The following is a 22,166-nucleotide window of genomic DNA, read 5'->3' as shown; positions in this document are numbered from 1 at the left end:
ATATTTTTTTCATCTTCTTTTTGTTTCTTTTCCTAATCTATCTTCTTTCACCATCCACCACACCAAAAATCACTATTAAAAGACTTGGCCGAAGAAATTAACTTTTCTATTTATCTTGAGCATTAAACAACTTTTGATTTTTTATTTCCCTTTATCTTCACCAATGATCTCTTTCGACTGTTCCAACTTCTTCGATCTTTCAATTTTGCCATGCTCTATAGTCCAAAAAATCATTTCAAAGGGAAAACTGAAAGATCGAAGTTGAGCATAGCAAAATTGGATTTTGAATTAATTTGTAGTGGAATGAAAGTTGGGTTTCCATTCAGTTTAGAAATTTGGTTTTCAAAATTGGGTTTTGAAAGATCAAAGATTGAAGTTGATTTTTTGGACTATAGAGCATGGCCAATGCTCAAAAATCACCTCTTCTTTCAGTTTTTATTTTTATTTTTTTTATTTGGGTTTTGAATTAGTTTGTAATGGAATGAAATTACTAATTGGGTCTCTTGATATATCATATTCTCATCTTGTTTTTTCTAAAAAATGATTTGTGATTAATGAAAATTAGTTTGGAAGTTGTGAAACTGGAAGGGAAACGAAAGACGAAAAAAAAAAACAAAAAAATTGCCGGAAATTGCATACTTCCGGTGAGGGGAAGTGTGTGTAACAAAGAAGAAGAAAGGGATAAAAGATAAAGAAAAAAAGGAAAATAATAAGAAAAGACAAAAAGTAGAAATGTTGAAAAGTATTATTTTAATATTTTATTTGCTTCTCACTCTTTCATCTATCAAAGATGACAGAGGGAACTATACTCTCTGTGCTATCTCACCATCTAGGGTGAAATTAATTAACTTTAAAATTATTCAGGGGGGTAATAGGTCGCCCGCAAAGGTTGGGTGCGTCATAATTAAACCGACTAAACGTTGAGGGGGCACTTGACGATTTTCTCACAGATTAAAATACATTAATAACAGTGTATTGAGGAGGCGAATGGAGGGACAACCTAGACGAAGAAGAATGATAACATTACTATTTCTTAGTGTTATTTAATTTACTCAAATAATAAGATAAAATGTTCTCTTGCACCTAATACATCATGTCTTAATTTTGGTTCTTACAAAAGCAAACTCCATCAATACAACTTATTACTGATCATTCAGGACCACATATCTTTCTACAATCATCATCCTGTTTGCAAGGACCTACGACGTCTGTCCTTAAAAATACTATCTCTTGCTATGTAGTTTGGCGAATCGTTGCATATACAAACTAGATGTTCACGTTTGCAAAATAAGGTAAAACAATCTATAACACTTTGACACTTCAAATTTCCTTGTCCCAGCACCATACATGAAGGTGAACCTGTATATGAAACCATAAGAGATCAATAGTTAAATTCATTGAAGATATATGTGGAAATTAAACATGGTAGATTTTTTCATGTTACTAGCTACTATGTTTATCAAAAAATGTTATGATGTTTAACTTATCGATATCTTGTGCTTTGAGACGAGTTTGTAAAATTCAAATAAATAGCAAATTGAAAAGTTTTATTATGTTTGTTTTCTTCAATAATTAAAGTAAATTCATTTATATGCATATATATAAAATTGTATATTTCTGCTATCCAAATGAATTTATGACAAGATCATATCATAAGTACATTATTTTTATCAGGAACGCGCAAAGCGCGGACAAATTAACTATATAATTAGTGGAATTCTTAATTTCACATGCGCCCGTAACCAACACTATCGAACCATCCCTGCATGAATTGAGGTAAAGGAAGTGAACGCATTGATTTGGCAAACTAAGCTTTCATTTTAATAAGAAAAAATATTCTCGTATACTTCAAACATGTCTTAATTTTGGCTCTCACATCTAGTACAAACGCAAATTCGAGAGATACAATCTTCTCTACATGATTTAGGAGGACATTGTTTTTTACAATCATTGTCTTGCTTGCAAGAAGCTTTCCTCGTAATTATTCCCTCTTCACACACACAAATTCCTTCATCACAAGATATGCTTCCATGTATACAAGATGCAGAATTACAATCTTTTGCAGTTTGACACTATCTTGATTTTTGCCCAACACCATACATGATGGTGAACCTATGAAAGCAAAGTAATGTTATGATATGTATATATATGCGTGCGCATGGGGATAAAGTTTTTTTTTTTTTTTACCGGTATATACTAAAGGAAAAGAGAAATTAATGAGAATGTAAAAGATAGAGAGAGAAGGGGAGGAAAAAAGAAGACCTAACCTAACAAAATGAACACACAAATTATAGTGAACACAATGGTTGATTCCTGCTGGTGGCTGTCCCGTCGGCCACTGGCCACCACTGGGCAGTCCGCTGCTGCCGCGGCCTTGCTTCCCGCGGTTGGCGTTGTTGTTGTTATTTTTGCCCTTGTTCCGGTTAGAATTCCTGCCACGATTATTATCACGTCGGTTAGCGGAATTATTGTGACCGCCAGGTGGTGGAGAGGGAGTGTCATTATCAACAAGTAGAGCCGCAGGGTTGGAATCGCGGGCACGTTCCTTGGCAGCCGCATCTTCAAAGCTTGAGTCCGGAGCACACTTCGAGAAAGAAGGCAAGACATCTTTCGTTGAATGGTGGTGACAAAGTGTGCATACGTCTCCCAGAGTCGGCGAGAAGTCGCAAGACCGGACGTTGATCGGACAACGGCGACCCGACGTTGGCAAGCTGATCCGAGAGACTTGAGCCTATTGTAATAGGCCATAGCGAGCCGAAGTCGGCCATTTTTGTGGTGGTGAATTCAGTTTCAAGGTACGCCGCCCGTGAGTGTTTGTTATCTTGGAAAAGTTGAGCAACTCGATTCCAAGCCTTCTCGGCAACATCATCCGCCACGAGAATAGAGGTAAGAATATCATGGGAGACGGTGGCGTATATCCATTGAAGGACCACCGCATCTAGGCGTTTCCAGAGCGGAAGGTTAGCCGCCTTTGTTGCGTCATACGCGGTGAGTTCAGCGGTGTCAGTGGGTGGTATGATGTGCTCGAGTACGGAGTGAACGCGGGCTAGGACTTTGAATAGGGTTGCCCATTCGTGATAATGGCCGGTTTCCATGTCTAGAGTGATTGGGATTAAGGATTTCACATTCGTGACGGTTAAAGCAGAATGGAAATTTTTGTTGTCAGCCATGGGAGGGAGAAGAGGAAGGAGGAAGGGGACGGCTAGGGTTAGGGTTGAAAGAGAAAGAGAGAGTGGACGGCTAGGGTTTGGGAAGGAAACCTAGTCGATACCATGTAGGAAATCAATCCGTGCCTTGTATTGATGTATCAAAGTTATTATATACAAAGTAGGTATCCCTAATTAGAATGATACTAGCCTAAATTACAGGACCTGATTACAATACATAAGGAAGGGAATATTTACAATATTTATACTATTACATAGTCTATCAAATACAACTACTGTATCTCAAATTTCTATTCTCGTATTTTTGTTTTGTACATGGATTCACATTTCACAACACTGGTCCTGGTATATATAGATGGTGTAACAACTTACCAATTGAATGTACTCAATCAATATTGAAGATTAACACACAGAATCGAAGAAGAAAGCTAAGAAATCATGAAGTTTCGAGTAAAGAAGTAAAGGAGAAGAAGTAACTGCTTTTAGAGAAAGATTATTCATTCATTTGTATTCAATAATCTGTGTATATCGTGATATACAACAGTATATATACATAGAATTAATTCACTAATCATTTCTTAGCTAACTAATTAGCAATTAAGCTTCTAACTAACTGATTAGGAAGTTAGTTAATATAACTTTCAGAATTTATAGTTTGATCCTTCTTGTTCTATCATTTTACACTTTGATACTTCTACACTCCCCCTCAAACTAGGTATAGGATACTTGAAAGATATTTAACAGACCTTGCTTGGAACAAAGAAAATCATGTTGAACTCTTGTAAAGCCTTTGGTTAACATATCTGCAGCAGGTTGTTCATGAGTTGGCATATACTTTGTTGACACCATCCCCTATAGAATCTTTGCTCTAATAAAATGACAATTTATCTCAATGTGTTTAGTTCTTTCATGATAGACTAGGTTGGCTGCAATTTGAATTACAACTTTGCTGTCACTTAGGATCTCAACTGGATTGTTAATCTGAATTCCAAGTTCCTTCACAAGACCAAGTAGCCAAATCAATTCTGATATAGTTGTTGCAATGCTTCTGTACTCACCTTCAACACTGCTTTTGGACACTGTTGTTTGTTTCTTTGATTTCCAAGTTATCAATGAGTCTCCTAGTTTGATGAAGTAACCAGTAACAGACTTCCTTGATATAGGACATGATGCCCAATCTGCATCACAATATGCAGTCATGGTTTTCTCACTTTTGCTAGATAATAGTACACCTTGACCAGGTTCCTTCTTTAGATACTTTACAATTCTTACTGCAGCCTCCATGTGAGATTGTTTAGGACTTTGTAGGAATTGACTTAGTGTTTGTACACTAAAAGCTGCATCTGGTCTGGTTATAGTAAGGTAAAGTAGTTTGTCTATCAATTTCTGATAAGATTCTTGATCAGCAAGTGGATTTTCTTGACTGATCGTTGAGTCTTCTTCACTGAGTGATTGCTTCAGATGATCATCATATTGTTTAGTAGTCAACTTTATGGTAGTGTCTATAGGTGTTGAAGAAGGATTTTCTGCTGATACTCCAGTTTCAAAGATGAGTTCTAATGCATATTTTCTTTGATGCATTAGAATTCCTTCTTTTGATCTAGCAAATTCAATTCCCAGAAAATATTTCAATTCACTTAGGTCCTTTATTTTGAAGGCTTTCTGCAGTGTTTCTTTAGTGTCCTTGATCAACTTCAAGCTGCTTCATGTTATAAGCATATCATCCACATACACAAGTACTACAGTGATGCCTTCTTCTGATTTCTTGGTGAAAAGTGAGTGGGTATATTGACTTTGCTGAAACTTTGCTTTTATCAGTGCTTATGTCAGTTTGACATTCCATTGTCTAGGAGCTTATTTTAATCCATACAAGGATTTAATAAGTCTACGCACTCTCTTGTCCCCCCTGGCTCTTGAATCCTTGTGGAAAGTCCATGTATATTTCATCAAAAAGATCACCTTGTAAGAATGCATGAAACACATCCATTTGATGAATGTGCCAGTTTTTCATAGCTGAGAGTGCAAGTACAGTTCTAACAGTTTTCATTTTTACAACAGGACTGAATGTTTCATGATAGTCAATACCTTCCTTTTGACTGTATCTTTTAGCTACAAGTCTTGCTTTGAACCTCTTAATATCGTCATTTGCTTTATACTTAATTATGTACACCCATTTACACCCTATAGGAGTTTTACCTCATGGTAAAGTGAAAATTTTCCAAGTATTGTTATTCTCCAAGGCTTCTATTTCAGTCGACATAGCCTCTACCTATCTTGGATCTTTGACAACTTTTTTGTAAGTAGAAGGTTCAGTTTCACTTGAGACTGATGCTATGTATGCTTGATACTTTGGAGAAAACCTGTCATAAGATAAATATTTGTTGATAGCATAAGGATTTACAAAATCTTTCATCCATACAGGAAGCTTTTTTTACCTCTCCCAGATCTTCTTTTAGGTTGGATTGTAGTATTGATAGGTTGTATTTGTCTCTCTGTAGGTCTTGGAGGAGGAGGTTGTGTGACTTGTCTATTTTCCATTGGTTGTTGTATATCATTTAGATTAGTAGAAGTAGTAGTTTCAGACAATGTAGTTTGCTCTTTCAATGATGGGATTAGAGTTTTGTTCAGTAGTTGGATTTGAGAGTGAATAGTAGAGGTGTAGTCTGATGTCTGATCAGTCATAAGATATTCAAAATTTCCTTCTGAAAAAAAAACAGGTTCAGCATCTGTATTCTTTTGAGACATGAAAGGAAAAGTGTCCTCCATAAATTCAACATCTCTGCTAACAAATATCAGTTTTTCATGAATATCATATAGAACATAACCCTTTTTTGTAGCAGAATAGCCCATATGCACAGAAATTCTGGATCTAGTTTTCAATTTATCATGCTCATTTACAATTTTAGCATAGCAAAGACACACCAATGACTCTTAAATGAGTAAGTAGTGATTTTCTATTATACAGTATTTCATAAGGAGTCTGATGTTTAATAACAGTGCTAGGCATCTTATTGATCAAGTAAACTGCAGTTTGCACACACAGGCCCCAAAATTTTATTGGTATATGACCTTGAAATCTAAATGCTCTAGTCACCTCTAGAATGTGTTTGTGTTTTCTTTCAGCAACACCATTTTGTTGAGGTGTATAAGCACAACTAGTTTGATGTATAATTCCCATAGACTTGAACAATTTATCACAGACTGAGTTTACAAATTCAGCTCTGTTATCTAATCTAAAAGCTTTAACTGTTTTTTCAAAATGAGTTTTTACATATATAAGAAACTGTTGAATAGCTACACACACACATCATATTTGAGTTTAAGTAGAAAAATCTAAGTCATTCTAGAAAAAATCATTAACAAGAGTTAAGAAATATTTGTTTCAATCATATGTAGCAGTCTTATAGGGGTGCCAAACATCCATGTGAATCAATTCAAAACATGCAGAAGTTTTTATACTACTAATAGGAAAAGATTGTCTAGTCTGTTTTGCACAAGGGCAAACAGTACATTCTTGAATAGTTTGACAATTTTATCTAATGAAACATTCAACATTTTATTCAGAACTCTAGATGATACATGGCCAAATCTTTTATGCCACAGTTTCATATTAGCAGTAGACTCTAAATCCTCAGCTTTGTCCGTTGCTGTAGTAGTTAATGTTATTCTTCAGTTGAATCTAAATGCTTGGTTGACCAATATGTATAATCCATTTTTCTCTTTACCAATCTCCTTCACCTGTCCATTCCAAAGATCCTGAAACAGACAAAAGCCAAGAAAGAAATTGATTGAGCAGCCAAACTCTCTAGTTATTTTTGAAACTGACATCAGATTAAACTTAAACTGAGCATTGTGAAACACATTGCTTATTGTAATTCTATCTGACAAATTACTTGAACTAATATGTGAAACACACTTCTTCTGGTTTGCTAGGCTGAGTAATAGACTGCTTATTTAACAGTTTTAAGTCTGAAACCATATGGTTAGTTGCACCTGTGTCAATTATTCATTCTTCCCAACTTTTAGAAGCTAACAATGCAGTACTTAAAGCACACAAAGGGTTCTTACCTGATGCTACTGCAGCAGAGAAAGCTGCATTAGTGTTGTTTCCCTTAAGCAAGCTTATAATCTGTTCATATTGATCCTTTATGAAGGGATATGCTCCTCCTGATGGTGCACCATGGTTCTAACTAACTTGATTGTTATTCACCACTTAACTTTGAGATTAAATATCAGCATTTCCTTGACTTTTTGACATATCACTCCCATCTATCACACTATATGCTGTAGACCCAGTGTTGGAGTTTGAAAACTGTGTATATTGCCCCAAATTATGACCATTATGACCATTATGATCATTTTCTTGAATTTCACTGAACAGCCTTTTCCTTGACTGTGGATAACAAACCACTTTATAGCAAGTTTCTTTCATGTGTCCTTTTAGTTTGCAACCTCACACTGAAGATTATAGTTTTTCTTGAATTTTTGAGCCTGTCCATTGTATGAAGGCTATCCATGATATGAGTTTTGACTATTGTATGAACCATTATTCCTTGAGTACATAGCAATATCTATATTACCGACTGAACTAGGACTAGGATGAGAACCTAACACACCAGTATTAGCAGCAATAGATTTTTTGACTTTCATCACTTAGAATCATGGCATAAGCTTTGTTTATAGAGGGCATTGGATACGTCATCAAGATATGACTTCTAACCTAATTGTAGGACTCATTCAACCCTAACAAGAATTGAAACAGTTTTAGTTTTTGAAGATGAACAACAAATTCTCTAGATTTTTCACAGTTACAACTAGGTGTTAGCACTAAGGCTTCAAATTCTTCCCATAAATCCTTAAGTCTTGAAAAATATGTAGAAACAGAACTTGCACCTTGAACCATAGTTGAAATTTCTTTATGAACGTTGAACGTCCTTGAACCATCCACCTTCTTGAACCTTTCAAACATATGGCCTTGGCAGTTGTAGCATACATGACTCCTCTTAACAAGCCCTTTGAGATTGAATTCATCACCCAAGATAGCACAATTGCATTCGCTCTTTCCCAGTGATTTCCCATAGAATCTGGAAACTTATCTTTGCTACAAGAACCATCAACTAGTCCCATCTTATTTCTTCCAAGAAGGGCAATTTTCGTTGAATTATACTAGATTGAGAAATTTTCGATTCCAGTCAATTGAAATGTCAATATTTGGATTCCACTTACATCTTATGGATTCAAGAATAGAGAATGATTGTAATAAATTCCATCCCCTTGAACACTGCTAGAGTTCTGAGTGTTCTGTGCAGGTTCTGATCCATTACTAATGTTCACATTGCTTGGATCACCATTGTTTGCATTAACACCATTGACAGCTGCTTTGATTGCCATTTCTGTTAACTCAGAGTTTTTGATTTTTTTGACTGTTTCTTGTCAAGAATTTGAATGCGAAATTATACGAGCCCGCTCTGATACCATGAAGATTAACAAACAGAATCAAAGAAGATAGCTAAGAAATCATGAAGGTTAGAGTAGAGAAGTGAAGAAGAAGAAGTAACTGTTTTTAGAGAGAGAATTATTCGTTCATTTGTATTCAATAATCTGTGTATATTGTGATATACAATAGTATATGTACATAGAATTAATTCACTAATCATTTCTTAGCTAACTAATTAACAACTAAGCTTCTAACTAACTTTAACTGACTGATCAGGAAGTTAGTTAATATAACTTCCAGAGTTTACACTTTGGTCCTTCTTGTTCTATCACTTTACACTTTGATACTTCTACAAATATCTAAATCTAGAAGATATGATTAATCCAATTTAGTCAACCTTCCTTGGAAGGTGGAAAAGCAAAGTAATTAACATCTGCATTTATTGTTATTAATTGCTTAAATAAGAATTACATTTATCAAACGCATATTACTAGTAATAAAATTCTGTAGTTTGTTATGTTATTTAAAATACTCTCCAAAATCTTAAGCATTGTGCTAGATTGCACGAATATTGACGTGCATTGACCCCTTTAGCATACTAATTAAGATTGGCAACATGAATGAGCGGCATATTCAAAATTTAAAGTTTATGCATTTCATAGCGATCTCAAGTTAATACTATACGTTCTCAAGTTCTAGATTCATGTGAGCCCGTAATCAATACTGTATGTTTGGAGTGGCAGATCCAGACGGTATTCTATGGGTTTACGGAACCCAATAGTTTTTTCTCAAACCTTGTATATATATATATATATATATATATATAATAAATCTACTAAAAATCTTATAACTATTTGATTGTGAAGCCGCTTATTATTATATCATAAAATCCGGATTACTGTAGAAACTCATAAACTTTAAATTTTAAATCAGCCTCTGTATATTCGCACCCGCATGAATTGAGATGAAGGAGGTGAAAGCATGATTTGGCAGACTAATTAAGCTTTCATTATAATAAGATAAAATGTTCTCTTATACCTCAAACATGTCTTAATTTTGGCTCTCACATTCAGTACAAAAGCAAATTCCAGATAAACAATTTGCTATACATTTAGGTGGACATTTGGTTTTACAATCACTGTCTTTCTTGCAAGAATCTTTCCTCCTTGTTCCCTTTTCACACACACAAATTCCATCAGGACAAACCATAATTCCATCGCAAGATGCAGGATCACAATCTCTTGCAGTTTGGCACTCTTGAATATTTCCAAACACCATGCATGATGGTGATCCTATGAAAAGAAATGTAAATATCAATAATTAAAGTAAATTCATTGACAATACATAGAAATTAAACTTGTATATTTTTTTTCAATAGTTACTACTACTATATTTATATAGAATTATACCATCTATAAACAACGGTGTGATCTTAATCGATCTTGTAAACTTCAAATAAATAGAAAAAGAAAAATATGTATTCCCTTTGTTTCACTTTGTATGTCATAATTTAGCTTGGCACAAAGTTTATTAAGAAAAAAAAATGAAGTTTTTAAGAATTTATGATCTTAAACATGACATAATTATATCAGGTAACTTGGCTCTGAAATTTGCCTCGGTGGAGTCATGTAGTCAATTAATGAGATCCAAATTTACCCGAAAGGCCTCAACTATCAAATTGTTTCTTACATGTCCTCCTAATAATTTGATGCATGTTCCTGAGCAATTAAAAAGAACTAAGTATACCCTTGAATAATTAATAAATGTCCAAAAATACCCTTTAGTGATTTCCGCTATTAATCGAATTAATTAGACCCAATCTTCTACGATGGAAAAGAATCGTTAGTGGAAACAAATATATTTGAGACAAGATAACGATGTGGAATCTTGTGGCCGATAAATAAACATATGACAAAATGTAAGATAAATCGCAAATGTTTGAAATAAATTTGGTCCTTTTCCATATATAACATGTGTGTGTATATGTACCCACGCATATCCCCTATGTAAATGTGTATAAAGAAAAAAAGTTACTGGCATACTCTGTAAGAAGAGAGAAAAGAGAGGAGGGGAAAGAGAGAAACCTAACCTAGCAAAATGTACACACAAATAACAGTGAACACAATGGTTGATTCCTTCTTCATCATCTTCTATACAGCTAATATACTCAAATCTGAATGATAGTCTTTTTATTTTGTACATGAATTCACAACACAAGTCCTGGTATATATAGGTCGTCATAGATGGTATACCAACTTGCAAGTGTAATGCACTCAATAAATTTTTAAATCTAGAAGATGTGGTAGAGCAACATTATTTAGTCAACTTCTTTGGAAGTTGGAAAAGATAATTAATTAACATTTGCACTTATTATTGTTGGAAAATATGCACAACGGAAGCGTTCCAAAAACATCCTGCTTACATGAATAATAGACAACACAAAAGAATATGCTAGAACACACAAACATGCTAGAATTTAATTCGATAAATATCTCTCGAAGCGTAAACAAATATCTTTCAGCAGGTGAAACTCCGTTTTGCAGTCTTCTCTGTAGCTATCTCAAATTAATAGCCGAACTCTTTAAATACTTAGGTGGGCAAGTATTATTCAAAACTTGTCTTTTTTTAGGTTATAAAGAGCATTATATATAGTCACGTTTTTTCTGTCCAAAACCTAGACCAAAAACGAGTTTATTTTTTTCTCTACCAAGGAATAAGTCTAAGTCTAATTAAATATGGGCACAGGGACCACGTAATTAATTATGATGCTCCCTATTATGGAAAATAATTCAAAATTTCCATTGATTTATTTTTACCATAATAACAATATCATTTCACTACAAATTCGTAATTGCACTCCTCCATATATATCAAAACTCCCCTTAACTTTAGTTCCCCGCGTTAAAATTACTGATGCTAACCAATAAATTAAATTATTGATGAATTTAATTTAATGATAATTATTTTTCTTTAGAGCATTAACTCTAGATCAAAATGACAATTAACATTTAAAGTCATAATAGTTTTGTCAAGATTGAGGATATAAGAGCATTTAACAGTTTGGAGAATATACTTTTGCGAAAATAAATCTGGACTCTTGGAGTGAAAGAACAAATTCAGAGATGGAAGTATTCATACCACACTTGATAAGAAAGTAACTATACACAATAGAATCAAGTATTTAAATAAGCAAAAAAGGATTTCTACAATATTCAGCCATCATTTGTTTTTATTAAGATTAGGACGTTTGAATCAGAATACACATGTGAATATTAAGATGTAGCATTAAGATCGTTTCTTTTTTCAACATCTGAATGTATGAAATTTATCCTTATTTAAATACTAATTAATATAAAATACTAAATTAATCTAATATTATATCAACAAAATATTTTTTTTTAAAAATTATATAACGGTTGGTGATTGTAATGGTTAAAAATAATTGTTTTGGCCTTTGGTGTCGATTGGGGATTATGTCCTCAACTCCCTACTCGGGAAAACTATTTGTGACCGTTAGAGCAAAGTACAAGCGTCTATGTGGCTACTCGGCGTAACTTATGTCCATATTCTAAGAGTTAAGGATCAAAAACACATATCACATTTTTTTGAGTTTCCTACATGAACTATCAGGTGTGAGAATTTTCTACCTAAACTTTCACAACTAGTTTGCAAACACACCTCAACTATCAGTTGTTTACTTTTCCTACCTGAACTATCACCAACTAGTTTGCAAAACACACCTCATTAAAAGTGAACAAAGGAGTGTTTTGCAAACTAGTTGGTGATAGTTCAGGTAGAAAAAGTGAACAACTGATAGTTGAGGTGTGTTTTGCAAACTAGTTTTGATAGTTTAGGTAGGAAACTCTCACACCTAATAGTTCAGGTAGAAAACTCAATAAAAAGGTCATACTTGAGTAGGGGCGGCTCAACACGATTAGGGGCCTAAAGCCAAAATTCAATGAGAGGCCTTAATATTTATATTTAAAGAAAAAGTTATATAATATATAGTGTAAGGCTTGCCTTAGGCAAATCCCACATCGGTTTAGGCGAATCCCACATCGGTTGGGGAGGAGAACGAAGAGTGCTTTATAAGTGCTTGGATACCTCTCCCTTGTAGACGCGTTTTAAAACCGTGAGGGGCGAAGGCTCCAAAGCGAACAATTTCTACAAGCGGTGGCCTGGGCTGTTACAGTTGGTATCAGAGCCGGTGCCGGGCCGGTGTTGGGGCAAACCCGGTGGTGGGGCAAACCTCAGCGAGGACGCTAAGTCTCAAAGAGGGGTGAGTGTAAGGCTTGCCTTAGGCGAATCCCACATCAGTTTAGGCGAATCCCATATCGGTTGGGGAGGAGAACGAAGAGTGCTTTATAAGTGCTTGGATACCTCTCCCTTGTAGACGCGTTTTAAAACTGTGAGGGACAAAAGGCCCCAAAGCGGACAATTTCTACAAGCGGTGGCCTGGGCTGTTAAAGATCTTAAGTAAGATTTTATCAATTTTAGTTTTGAAAAACTTCTTTCCGCTGAGGCAACTGTTACAGGAACTGTTAACAATATTCTATAGGCAATATACGCATTTGGAAAAGAATCAAGTCTTTTTATCTGATTGAGTATATATATCAATTAAAGTATTATCATCTACTTGTAGTATCTCCCTTAACACTTTTAATTTAGAAAATAAATCTAAACCATCAATATCATAGTGACTATTATATTTTAAAGAACATTCAACGTTAAGGCAATGTCTTTTTAAATTCTCATCATCTAATGATCTCAATTTTTTACCACTAAATAGAAAATCAAAAATATTTTCATAAGCTACAAATTGTTCAAATCTATTTTGAAGTGAAGAAAGGGCTTCGTCTACTATGTTTAAACAGAAATCAACTCTAAAAGATTCCTCAAGAGACATTCTGATTTTTTTATCAACATTCTCATCAAATTGTTTCTTTCTATAAATTACACGTTTACTACGAAATTCAGGTTCTATATTCATTTCAGATGCAATTTCTTTAGCAGAAACCATAGCAGTTACAAATCCTTTCTCTCTATATTTTTGTAAAAAAGAAATCAAACCTTTTAGTTGATCTATGGCAACATCAATATGCTTATCTTTTGATCGTAAAGATTTGCTGACTGAATTAACCGCAAACAATATATCATGCCAAATAGTCATTCCCAATAAAAACTCAAAATTTTCAAGTTTATATGTTGCTAAACAATTAGCTTCACTTTTAGTTTTTGAATCCTTACTAACTTCTACTAATTTAAGTAAAGCATCTCTTATTTGTGGAGTTTGAAATCTTATGGCTTTAATACTTTCAATATGACTTTCCCATCGTGTTTGTGATAATGATTTAAGAGTTAGGCTGGGCACACTATCTTTTAAGACTTTCCATCGTTTAGTGGACGAAGAAAATAGTGTATATATGCGTTGTACCACTCCAAACAATGATATGACTTTTGTGCAAGAATTAGCAATATCACAAAGTACTAAATTTAGATTATGACAACCACATGGAGTATAAAACGATCTAGGATTAATATCTAAAATTCTATTTTGCACTCCTTGATGTTTTCCCTTCATATTTGATCCATTATCATATCCTTGCCCTCTTAAATTATCAATATCAAGTCCCATATTTTTTATTTCATCTACAATAACTTCAAAAAGACCTTTTCCACTTGTATCATCCACTTTTAGAAATTCTAACAAAAAATTTCAGTAACTTTTATTGGAGTTGCTGAAATGTCCACACTCCGTAGTATAAAAGACATTTGTTCTTGATGACTAACATCTTGATTGAAAAATACTTTATTTCTATAACTTTTGCAATAATTTTATTCTGAATTTCACATGACAATAGATTTATCAATTCATTTTGTATGTTATGTCCAAGGTAATGGTCATGAATTTGATCATGTTTAATTCGTCGGATATGTTCTTGCATGACTGGATCAAATTCTGCAATCATTTCAATTAGACTTAAGAGAATTCCATTATTTTCTTGATAGATCTTTTCATTTCTTTCCCTAAATGCCAAATTATTTTTTCCAAGAGTTTTTATCATATCACAGCAATAATTCTTGATAATACATTTTTCCAGTGCTCTTTATCGCTATTGATTTGATCTTGAACATCTTTATCAATTATTTTATTTTTGTACAATCTCATTTCTAAATCAATCCATGCACTCATATTAATAATATGCTCGTTTGATATTTCGTGAGCTTTAAGCTTAGCCATCTCTACTACCCTCACTTGCTAGCTTAGTGTTACTAATACTAGACTTTGTATTAAACAACTTACAACAAAAACAAAACACTTTATCCAAGTCTATAGAATAAACTAACCATTTTCTTTAATGTGTTTCCCCATTTGCCAATTTTTGAAAATAATGGGTATTAGAAAAATGTCTTGATAATTTATCATTTGAAAAATCTAGGTCAGTAATTCTAATCGGACCCTTTTCTACTAGTAGATCCCTCAACCTTGTTTCAATATTAGTCCATTGACTAGGATCATATATGTTTGTAGGAATAAATTATTCAGTTCATTAAGATCTTGATTTTCTTAAGGATCTATGTCGGATGTCTCATTCTTACGAATTTCCTCCTCTTCTTGTAGAATAGTATTATCATCTAATTCAACTGGGTTAGTAACTTGTTCATCTAGAGAACACTCTCCTATATTTTTTAATTTTTTATTGTTTCTTAAAAATTTATCAAGGGCTCCTTTTTGGGATTGTATCAAAGCTTCATTTTTCCTTTTTCTTTTAAGGTTTGAATAGCCCAATTCATATTTTCTAGTTCACATATTTAAATTTTAATAATAATAAAAGAACAATATAAGCCAATGCAATAGAAATATCAAGCACAATAAACTTTAATTGAAAAATAATACTAAAAAAATGAAGAACAGAACCTGATTCAAGTAACTTGATCTCAAAATAAGAACTTGTTGCTTCACAAACTTTCAATAATGCTTGATATCTAAGAAAATGCAGATCAATAATTTCTTTTGCCACACTTTTGCTCTTGCTTGTTTAAGTTGTTTCAAGAATAATATTGCTAAAGAGAGATTTTTTGAAGCTTGAAGGAACAAATAAGATATAAAAGTTTAAAGGAACAAAGAAGATATAAAACGAGAGGAAGTTTACGTTGATGTTTAGGAAAATGAGCGAGCATTGCATAGCCCCAAAAAGGAAATGAAAAGTCTTACTTTCATTGAAAAGGTAAAAAGAAAATTAATGATTCTTTTTTCACTCCCCTTCCATTAACTCTTTGTTTCACACGTTGGAAGCTTATTTTGAGGCCTCATTTATATCAAATCAAAGTACAAAAGAGATCTCTTTTTTAGTAAAAATTTATAGTACTTTTTTTTTTTTTAACAAAAGCTTACGCTATAACTATAGTGGTATTAGAGCTTGTTTGGATGGGCTTAAAAAAAGCAGCTTATAAGTTGTTTTCAGCTTATAAGCTGCTTTAGATAAGCTAAGCCAAACGGGTTCAATTATATTTTTGGGCTTATTTTAAGCACAAAATGGCTTATAAGCTGGCCAGCCAAACATTCAAAAAAAGCTTAAAACACCTTATAAGCTGTTTTCAGCAACTTATAACCCAATCCAAACAGGCTCTAAAATGGGTCCTTCAAAAGTAGAGGGCCTAAAGCCCAAGCTTCAGCAGCTTTACCTAAAGGCCACCCCTGTACTTGAGGTGTGTTTTTAACTATTTACTCTAATTTAAATCATTTCCTTAAATCATTACGTGACAATAGCCAATTTTGGTGTCTCGGATACAATTACTTTCCTAGCCATTTCTTCACTAAGTTCTATCACAGCATTTTATTGTAGCATCAGGCTTCATTGGCATATTGGGTGAAAAATAAATTATTGTCACCCCCAAACCTTACTTTAAAAATCAAACTCTCCCTCAACTTTGAACAATAGATATTCTCCCTCTTTTATCCTATGCAATGACTATTTTACCCTTGTTTTTTCTAATCCTCTAGTTATGTAATACATTTTTATATTATATATAAAAAAATTTAATCTAGATATTTATAGACTCTTATTTGAGTTCATTAACATTGTAAGTAGAAAAATACTTTTATGAATTTGTAACAAAATCTAATGTTATTTCTTATGATTTTTATTTTAATATTATATGCAGTAAGTATGTATATATGTATGTACATGCATGTGTTTATATTTAAGTTTCACTTCTCTCTTATTCTTTATTGCTTATATAAATAAACAAGTTCTGGTTGTCACTAATGGAATATTTCTTAAATTATAATAAAATTCATGTACATTATAAATAAATCATTTTTAAAAATTTGCCTCTATTTTTAATTGTTTTTGCATTACCTGCATAGAAATATATTTATAAATTTATTATGACCTGTTATTTTTCACTTGAATAAATAACTATTAAAATTTTGATTATTTTTAATAAACTTAAATTTTTGTTTATTCTGCTAATTTATTTTATCATAGACCAGCATTAACTTATATACTCAATTAGTATTTTTTTCCTTTTTTCTTCGCCTAGAAGATAATATTTATTATTTATACGAAATTTGTTACATAAATTAAAAAAAAAATATATCGTGATTTTAAAGAAGAAGAAAGAAGACAAAAGTTGATAATGTAAGGATAAAATATGCATTTAAAATAGTCAATTAGGATAAAGAGGAAAAAATGTCTATTATTCAAAGTTGAGGTGAGAGTTCGATTTTTAAAACATAATTAGGAGGTGTAAATGATTTTCACCTTTGGTTCAAACATCTTTGCTTCTTCAAGAACATTCTCAAAGCATTTTCGAACTCACCCGATTGGACAAGCATCCATCACAACATTCCAAGAAACCAAACTTCTCTCAGGCATTTAATTTTATCAAACAAATTCCTAGCATCCCTCAAACACCTAAAAGACGAATAGAAATGAACCAGACTGTTGTTATATACTCATCTGAATCAAAACCAAGTTTCAAAGCAAACCCACGAAATATTTGCATCAACCCTTTTAGCCTATTAAGATTGGTGAAATGAATTTAGAAGCGGATCCAAACTTTTAAAAGTTTTTGGATTGCGATCTTAAGTTAATATTGTTAGTAAAAGTAGAGAACAATATAGATCAGTAATAATAAAACACGAAAACAAATTACGAAACCACTGCTGTGTCGTGGCAAGCCACTGCCTTGAAAGCGATTTCGGACCGACTTCGGTGCAAATCGTTTAATCCGGTCACTCCCCAAGGTTCCACAACACTTCCAAACACTTGCACTAGTGGCTGGAAGTTTGGAGTTTGCACAAAGTATTTTGCCCGGGAAGAGAAACAGTGAAAGAACTTTTATGATGAAGAAGATGATTTGTTTCAGTGTGTGTTGAAATAGAGATCACTACCTCTATTTATATAGGTAAAAGGTAAGGCGGTGATAACGGCTAAATCTGAAATGTCTCATAACATTCAGGGAATTAATAATAAGATTTTGTAACGTCTCCAACGTTTAAGAAAATAAAGATCGCTATTATTGCTGAAGTAATGAGGCTTTAACTGTTAATTCCGGAGATATGAATTCGGCAACAAATTCCGGAGATACGAATTCGGCAACTAATTCTGAATTCGGGAATACAAATTCGGAGATATATCCGGTAAGCTTATATTCAGACAATTTCGGGTAGGCTCAAAACTAACAAACATAATAGTTAGCAAAATCGAAATGGAATTAGGCCTTACGCATACCTCAGGGTGGTGGGGGGGGGGGGGCGAATTCATCACTTTTGCCTGCTGAGCCCAATTCTCATGTGCACGAGGCCCATCTCTTTTTCTAGCCTATTTACCAACCTAACAACACACAATTCAATATAAGGAGGAAAGAAAGACTTTCCTTCACCTATGTGGGACATTTGCACTTTATAGAGGAGAAAAGATGAGTAAGGAAAAGAAGAATCACATAGAAACTTTGGCTTTGCATTACCAACAAAGAATTGACTAGAATAGCAATACATAACTCTCACAATCCCCCAATAATGCAAAGATAAAGAATAGGAATAATTTCTAGGCAAAAGAAGGAACATGTACTTAAGTGTTAATATCTTTCGATTTGAATTAACACATAGTGAAATGAGGCAACAACAAATATCCAAAAAGTGAAGTACTCTTGAACTAAATGGACATGAGTTGAGACCCCCACAACACATACTATATCCTTAGTTTTATGCAAACTATGCGATACTCACAAAAGTGCTTTTATGGTCATGCACTCACCTTGGGTCTAATGAGTGCTTTAGAAAGATGGCCTAAGTCTTTCATAAAAGGTGACCACACCTTTACACTCACGTAGGTGATTCCATTAAGTCTATCTCATAGACCACCTTAAGGCTATGGAATCATTAAGAGCAAAAAGCTCAACCTTATAAACACTACTACACGCCATAGGGATAGGAAATTTAGTATTTATTGATGGCCTATATGGCTTCGTTTGACCACAAATGGGTATCCACCATATTACCTCAATCCATAGGCTTTAGCCCCATCCCCTTCGACGTTTCAAGGATCAATTTCCTTGCTAAACCCTTGGTTAAAGGATCCGCCAAATGTCTTTCGGACCTTACATATTCTAAGGAGATAACACCATGTTTCAACAACTGTTTAACTGCACCATGTCCGATGCGAATATGTCTCATTTTTCCATTGTAAACACTGTTCTTAGCAATCCCAATTGCCGCCTGTGAGTCACAATGTAAGGAGATTGGTGAAGCTTGTCTTCCCCACAATGGCACATCTGCCAAAAGGTTTCTCAACCACTCAGCTTCTTGCCCTGCCAACTCAAGAGCAATAAACTCAGACTCCATAGTAGAACGTGCTATATAAGTCTGCTTTAAGGACTTCCATGAAATAGCACCTGCACCCAAAGTAAACATATAGCCACTAGTGGAGCTAACTTCATCATTGTCAGTTACCCAGTTTGCATCATAAAAACCTTCTAAAACAGCAGGAAATTTATTAAAATGCAAACACCAATCCATAGTACCTCTCAAATAACTTAACAAATGATAAAGAGCATTCCAATGTTCACTACTGGGATTATGAGTATATCTACTCAATCTACTAACAACATAAGCTATATAAGGCCGAGTATAGTTCATGAGAAACATTCACTCCCAAGTGTACACTAGAATCATAAGGTGTTCTCACTGGAGTAACGTTAAAGCAATCAAACTTTTTCGACATCTTCTCAATGTAATGAGACTGACACAAAGAAAAACCATTAACAGTTCTTTTGATTTTAACACCTAAAATCACATCTGCTTCTCCAAGGTCTTTCATATCAAACTTAGAAGACAAAAAACTCTTCGTCTCATTTACAATATTCACATTAGGACCAAAGATTAACATGTCATCCACATATAAACATATAATCACACAATCTGATCCTATCCAATCTGATCCTATCATTTTAGAATAAGCACAGGTATCAGAAGCATTAACAACAAAACCATCAGCCACTAATGTGCCATTGAATTTTTCATACCACTGCTTAGGTGCCTGCTTTAGGTCATACAAAGACTTTCTCAATTTGCATACTTTATCTTCCTGTCTTGGGACCACAAAACCTTCAGGTTGAGTCATATAGATCTCTTCCTCTAAATCACCATTTAGAAAAGCCGTTTTAACATCCATTTGGTATACCTCTAAATTATGAATAGCGGCTAAGGAAATAAGAGTTCTAATGGTCGCTATTTTAGTCACAGGAGAATAGGTATCAAAGTAATCAACACCTTGCTTTTGGTTAAAGCCCCTAATTACAAGTCTAGCCTTATATTTATCAATTGTACTATCAGGTCTCAATTTCTTTTTAAATATCCACTTGCTACTTATGGGTCTAGAGCCTTTAGGCAAATCATGCAAGTCCCAAGTGTGATTAGAAACTATAGAGTCTAATTCACTTTTAATGGCCTCTTTCCAAAACATAGCATCTATTGACCTCATTGCTTCATCATAAGTTTTAGGGCTTCCTCCATTAAGTAGATAGACACTAATTCATCATTTAAAACATCAATATCACAATGCTCAGTCAAAAAAACAGTAATAAAATCAAGACCAAAAGTAGTCTCAATTCTACGTCTTTTACTTCTTCTAAGTTCAATTTCATGCTCATTATCAACAACATTAGAAGAAGGTACAACATGAGAATTAACAGATATAGATGTAGAAGCATTATTTTGCACATCACTAGGCACATTATTTTTCAACGGGAAAACATGCTAAAAAAATCTTGCATCTCTAGATTCACAAATAGGGTAATCATTCAAAGACATAAATATATAAGCAGCACTATTTTGAGCATAACCAATAAAAACAGTGTCAAAAGTTTTAGATCCTACATTTACCCGTTTGAAATCAGGTAGACCAACCTTTGCCAAACACCCCCACACTTTCAAAAATTTCAAGTTAGGGGAAAACCCTTTCCACAACTCATATGGAGTCTTGTCTAACTTCTTATGAGGGACCCTATTAAGAATATAAAAGGCAGACAAAACAGCTTCCCCCCACATGTTGTCAGACACCCGAACTTAAAAGCATAGAGTTCATCATTTCCTTAAGGGTTCAGTTTTTGCGTTCAGCTACACCATTTTGTTGGGGAGTATAGGGAGCACTAACTTCATGTATAATACCATTTTTCTCACAAAAAGCTTCTAGAGTATTGGTACTATATTCACCGCCCCTATCAGATCTAAGTCTCTTGATTTTCCTGTCTAATTGGTTTTCTACTTTTGCTTTGAATTTCAAAAACATGCTTTCTGCCTCTTCTTTAGACTTAAGAAGATATACCTTCATGTATCTAGAAAAGTCATCAACAAAAGTAATGTAATACTTCTTTCCATCTTTACTAATTGTGTTCTTAAAATCAGCTAAGTTTGAATGTACTAGTTCAAGCAATTCTGTCTTTTTACTAGTAACAAATTTAAATGGTTTCTTAGCATGTTTTGCTTCTACACCCATAGGACACTTAGAAAATTCATCAACTTTTACTGCAGAGATTAAATTTCATTTTTCTAAGTCTTTTAATAGAAGCAATATTAACATGACCTAGTCTACCATGCCATAAATCAATAGACTCAGTAATATAAGCAGAACTGGAAACATTTTCATTATTGATAAGCTCTTGAACAATGTTCAATACAAATAAACCCCCACTAAGATACCCTTCCCAAATACGCTCTCCTCCACGAGAAATAATTATTTTTATCGACTTCAAAAACAAGTTTAAGGCTTGCTTTGTTGAGAAGTGCTCCAAAAACTAAGTTTCTACGAAGGGAGGGCACATACAGAACATTGTTCAAGGCTAAAGTTTTTCCAGAAGTTAACTTAAGAAGGATTTTTCCTTTATCCATAACTCCAGCAGTAGTGGAGTTACCCATGTAGACAGACTCGCCATCAATAGACTCCTTAAAGTTATGGAACAGCTCCATATTAGCGCAAAGATGCCTTGAAGCGCCCGTGTCCAGAACCCAATCAGTCTTGTTAGCCACCAGATTCGCCTCAACGACCACAGTGGCA

The 22,166-nt window shown here is 33.8% G+C and overlaps 2 protein-coding genes across 2 annotated transcripts; both read right to left on the bottom strand.

The window, feature by feature from the left end:
- Nucleotides 1–6,609: 6,609 nt before the first annotated feature.
- LOC132066595 (uncharacterized) lies at nt 6,610–8,735 on the bottom strand. The gene is made up of 2 exons (XM_059459878.1): nt 8,061–8,735; nt 6,610–6,923 (listed from the first exon to the last, which is right to left on the bottom strand). The coding sequence occupies exons 1-2, from the start codon at nt 8,292–8,294 to the stop codon at nt 6,837–6,839; spliced, it is 321 nt and encodes a 106-aa protein (XP_059315861.1). The 5' UTR covers nt 8,295–8,735; the 3' UTR covers nt 6,610–6,836.
- A 772-nt stretch (nt 8,736–9,507) lies between these two features.
- On the bottom strand, nt 9,508–10,824 carry LOC132066594 (uncharacterized). Its single transcript, XM_059459877.1, has 2 exons — nt 10,694–10,824; nt 9,508–9,896 (listed from the first exon to the last, which is right to left on the bottom strand). The coding sequence occupies exons 1-2, from the start codon at nt 10,749–10,751 to the stop codon at nt 9,655–9,657; spliced, it is 300 nt and encodes a 99-aa protein (XP_059315860.1). The 5' UTR covers nt 10,752–10,824; the 3' UTR covers nt 9,508–9,654.
- Between the last annotated feature and the right edge of the window lie 11,342 nt (nt 10,825–22,166).

This window comes from Lycium ferocissimum, chromosome 8 (genome assembly GCF_029784015.1).
Source record: "Lycium ferocissimum isolate CSIRO_LF1 chromosome 8, AGI_CSIRO_Lferr_CH_V1, whole genome shotgun sequence".
In the NCBI taxonomy this organism is placed as follows: domain Eukaryota; kingdom Viridiplantae; phylum Streptophyta; class Magnoliopsida; order Solanales; family Solanaceae; genus Lycium; species Lycium ferocissimum.
Note: the sequence above shows the minus strand (reverse complement) of the source record. Positions and strands in the feature narration are given on the sequence as shown.

Excerpts from the sequence above, each read along its gene's own strand:
- LOC132066595 (XM_059459878.1), bottom strand. The coding sequence starts at position 8,294 with ATGGGACTAGTTGATGGTTCTTGTAGCAAAGATAAGTTTCCAGATTCT. Across the intron at positions 6,924-8,060 it reads AATTTCAACTATGGTTCAAG|GATCTTTGGAATGGACAGGT; the intron begins GTGCAAGTTCTG and ends TGTCTGTTTCAG.
- LOC132066594 (XM_059459877.1), bottom strand. The coding sequence starts at position 10,751 with ATGATGAAGAAGGAATCAACCATTGTGTTCACTGTTATTTGTGTGTAC. Across the intron at positions 9,897-10,693 it reads TTGTGTGTACATTTTGCTAG|GATCACCATCATGCATGGTG; the intron begins GTTAGGTTTCTC and ends TTCTTTTCATAG.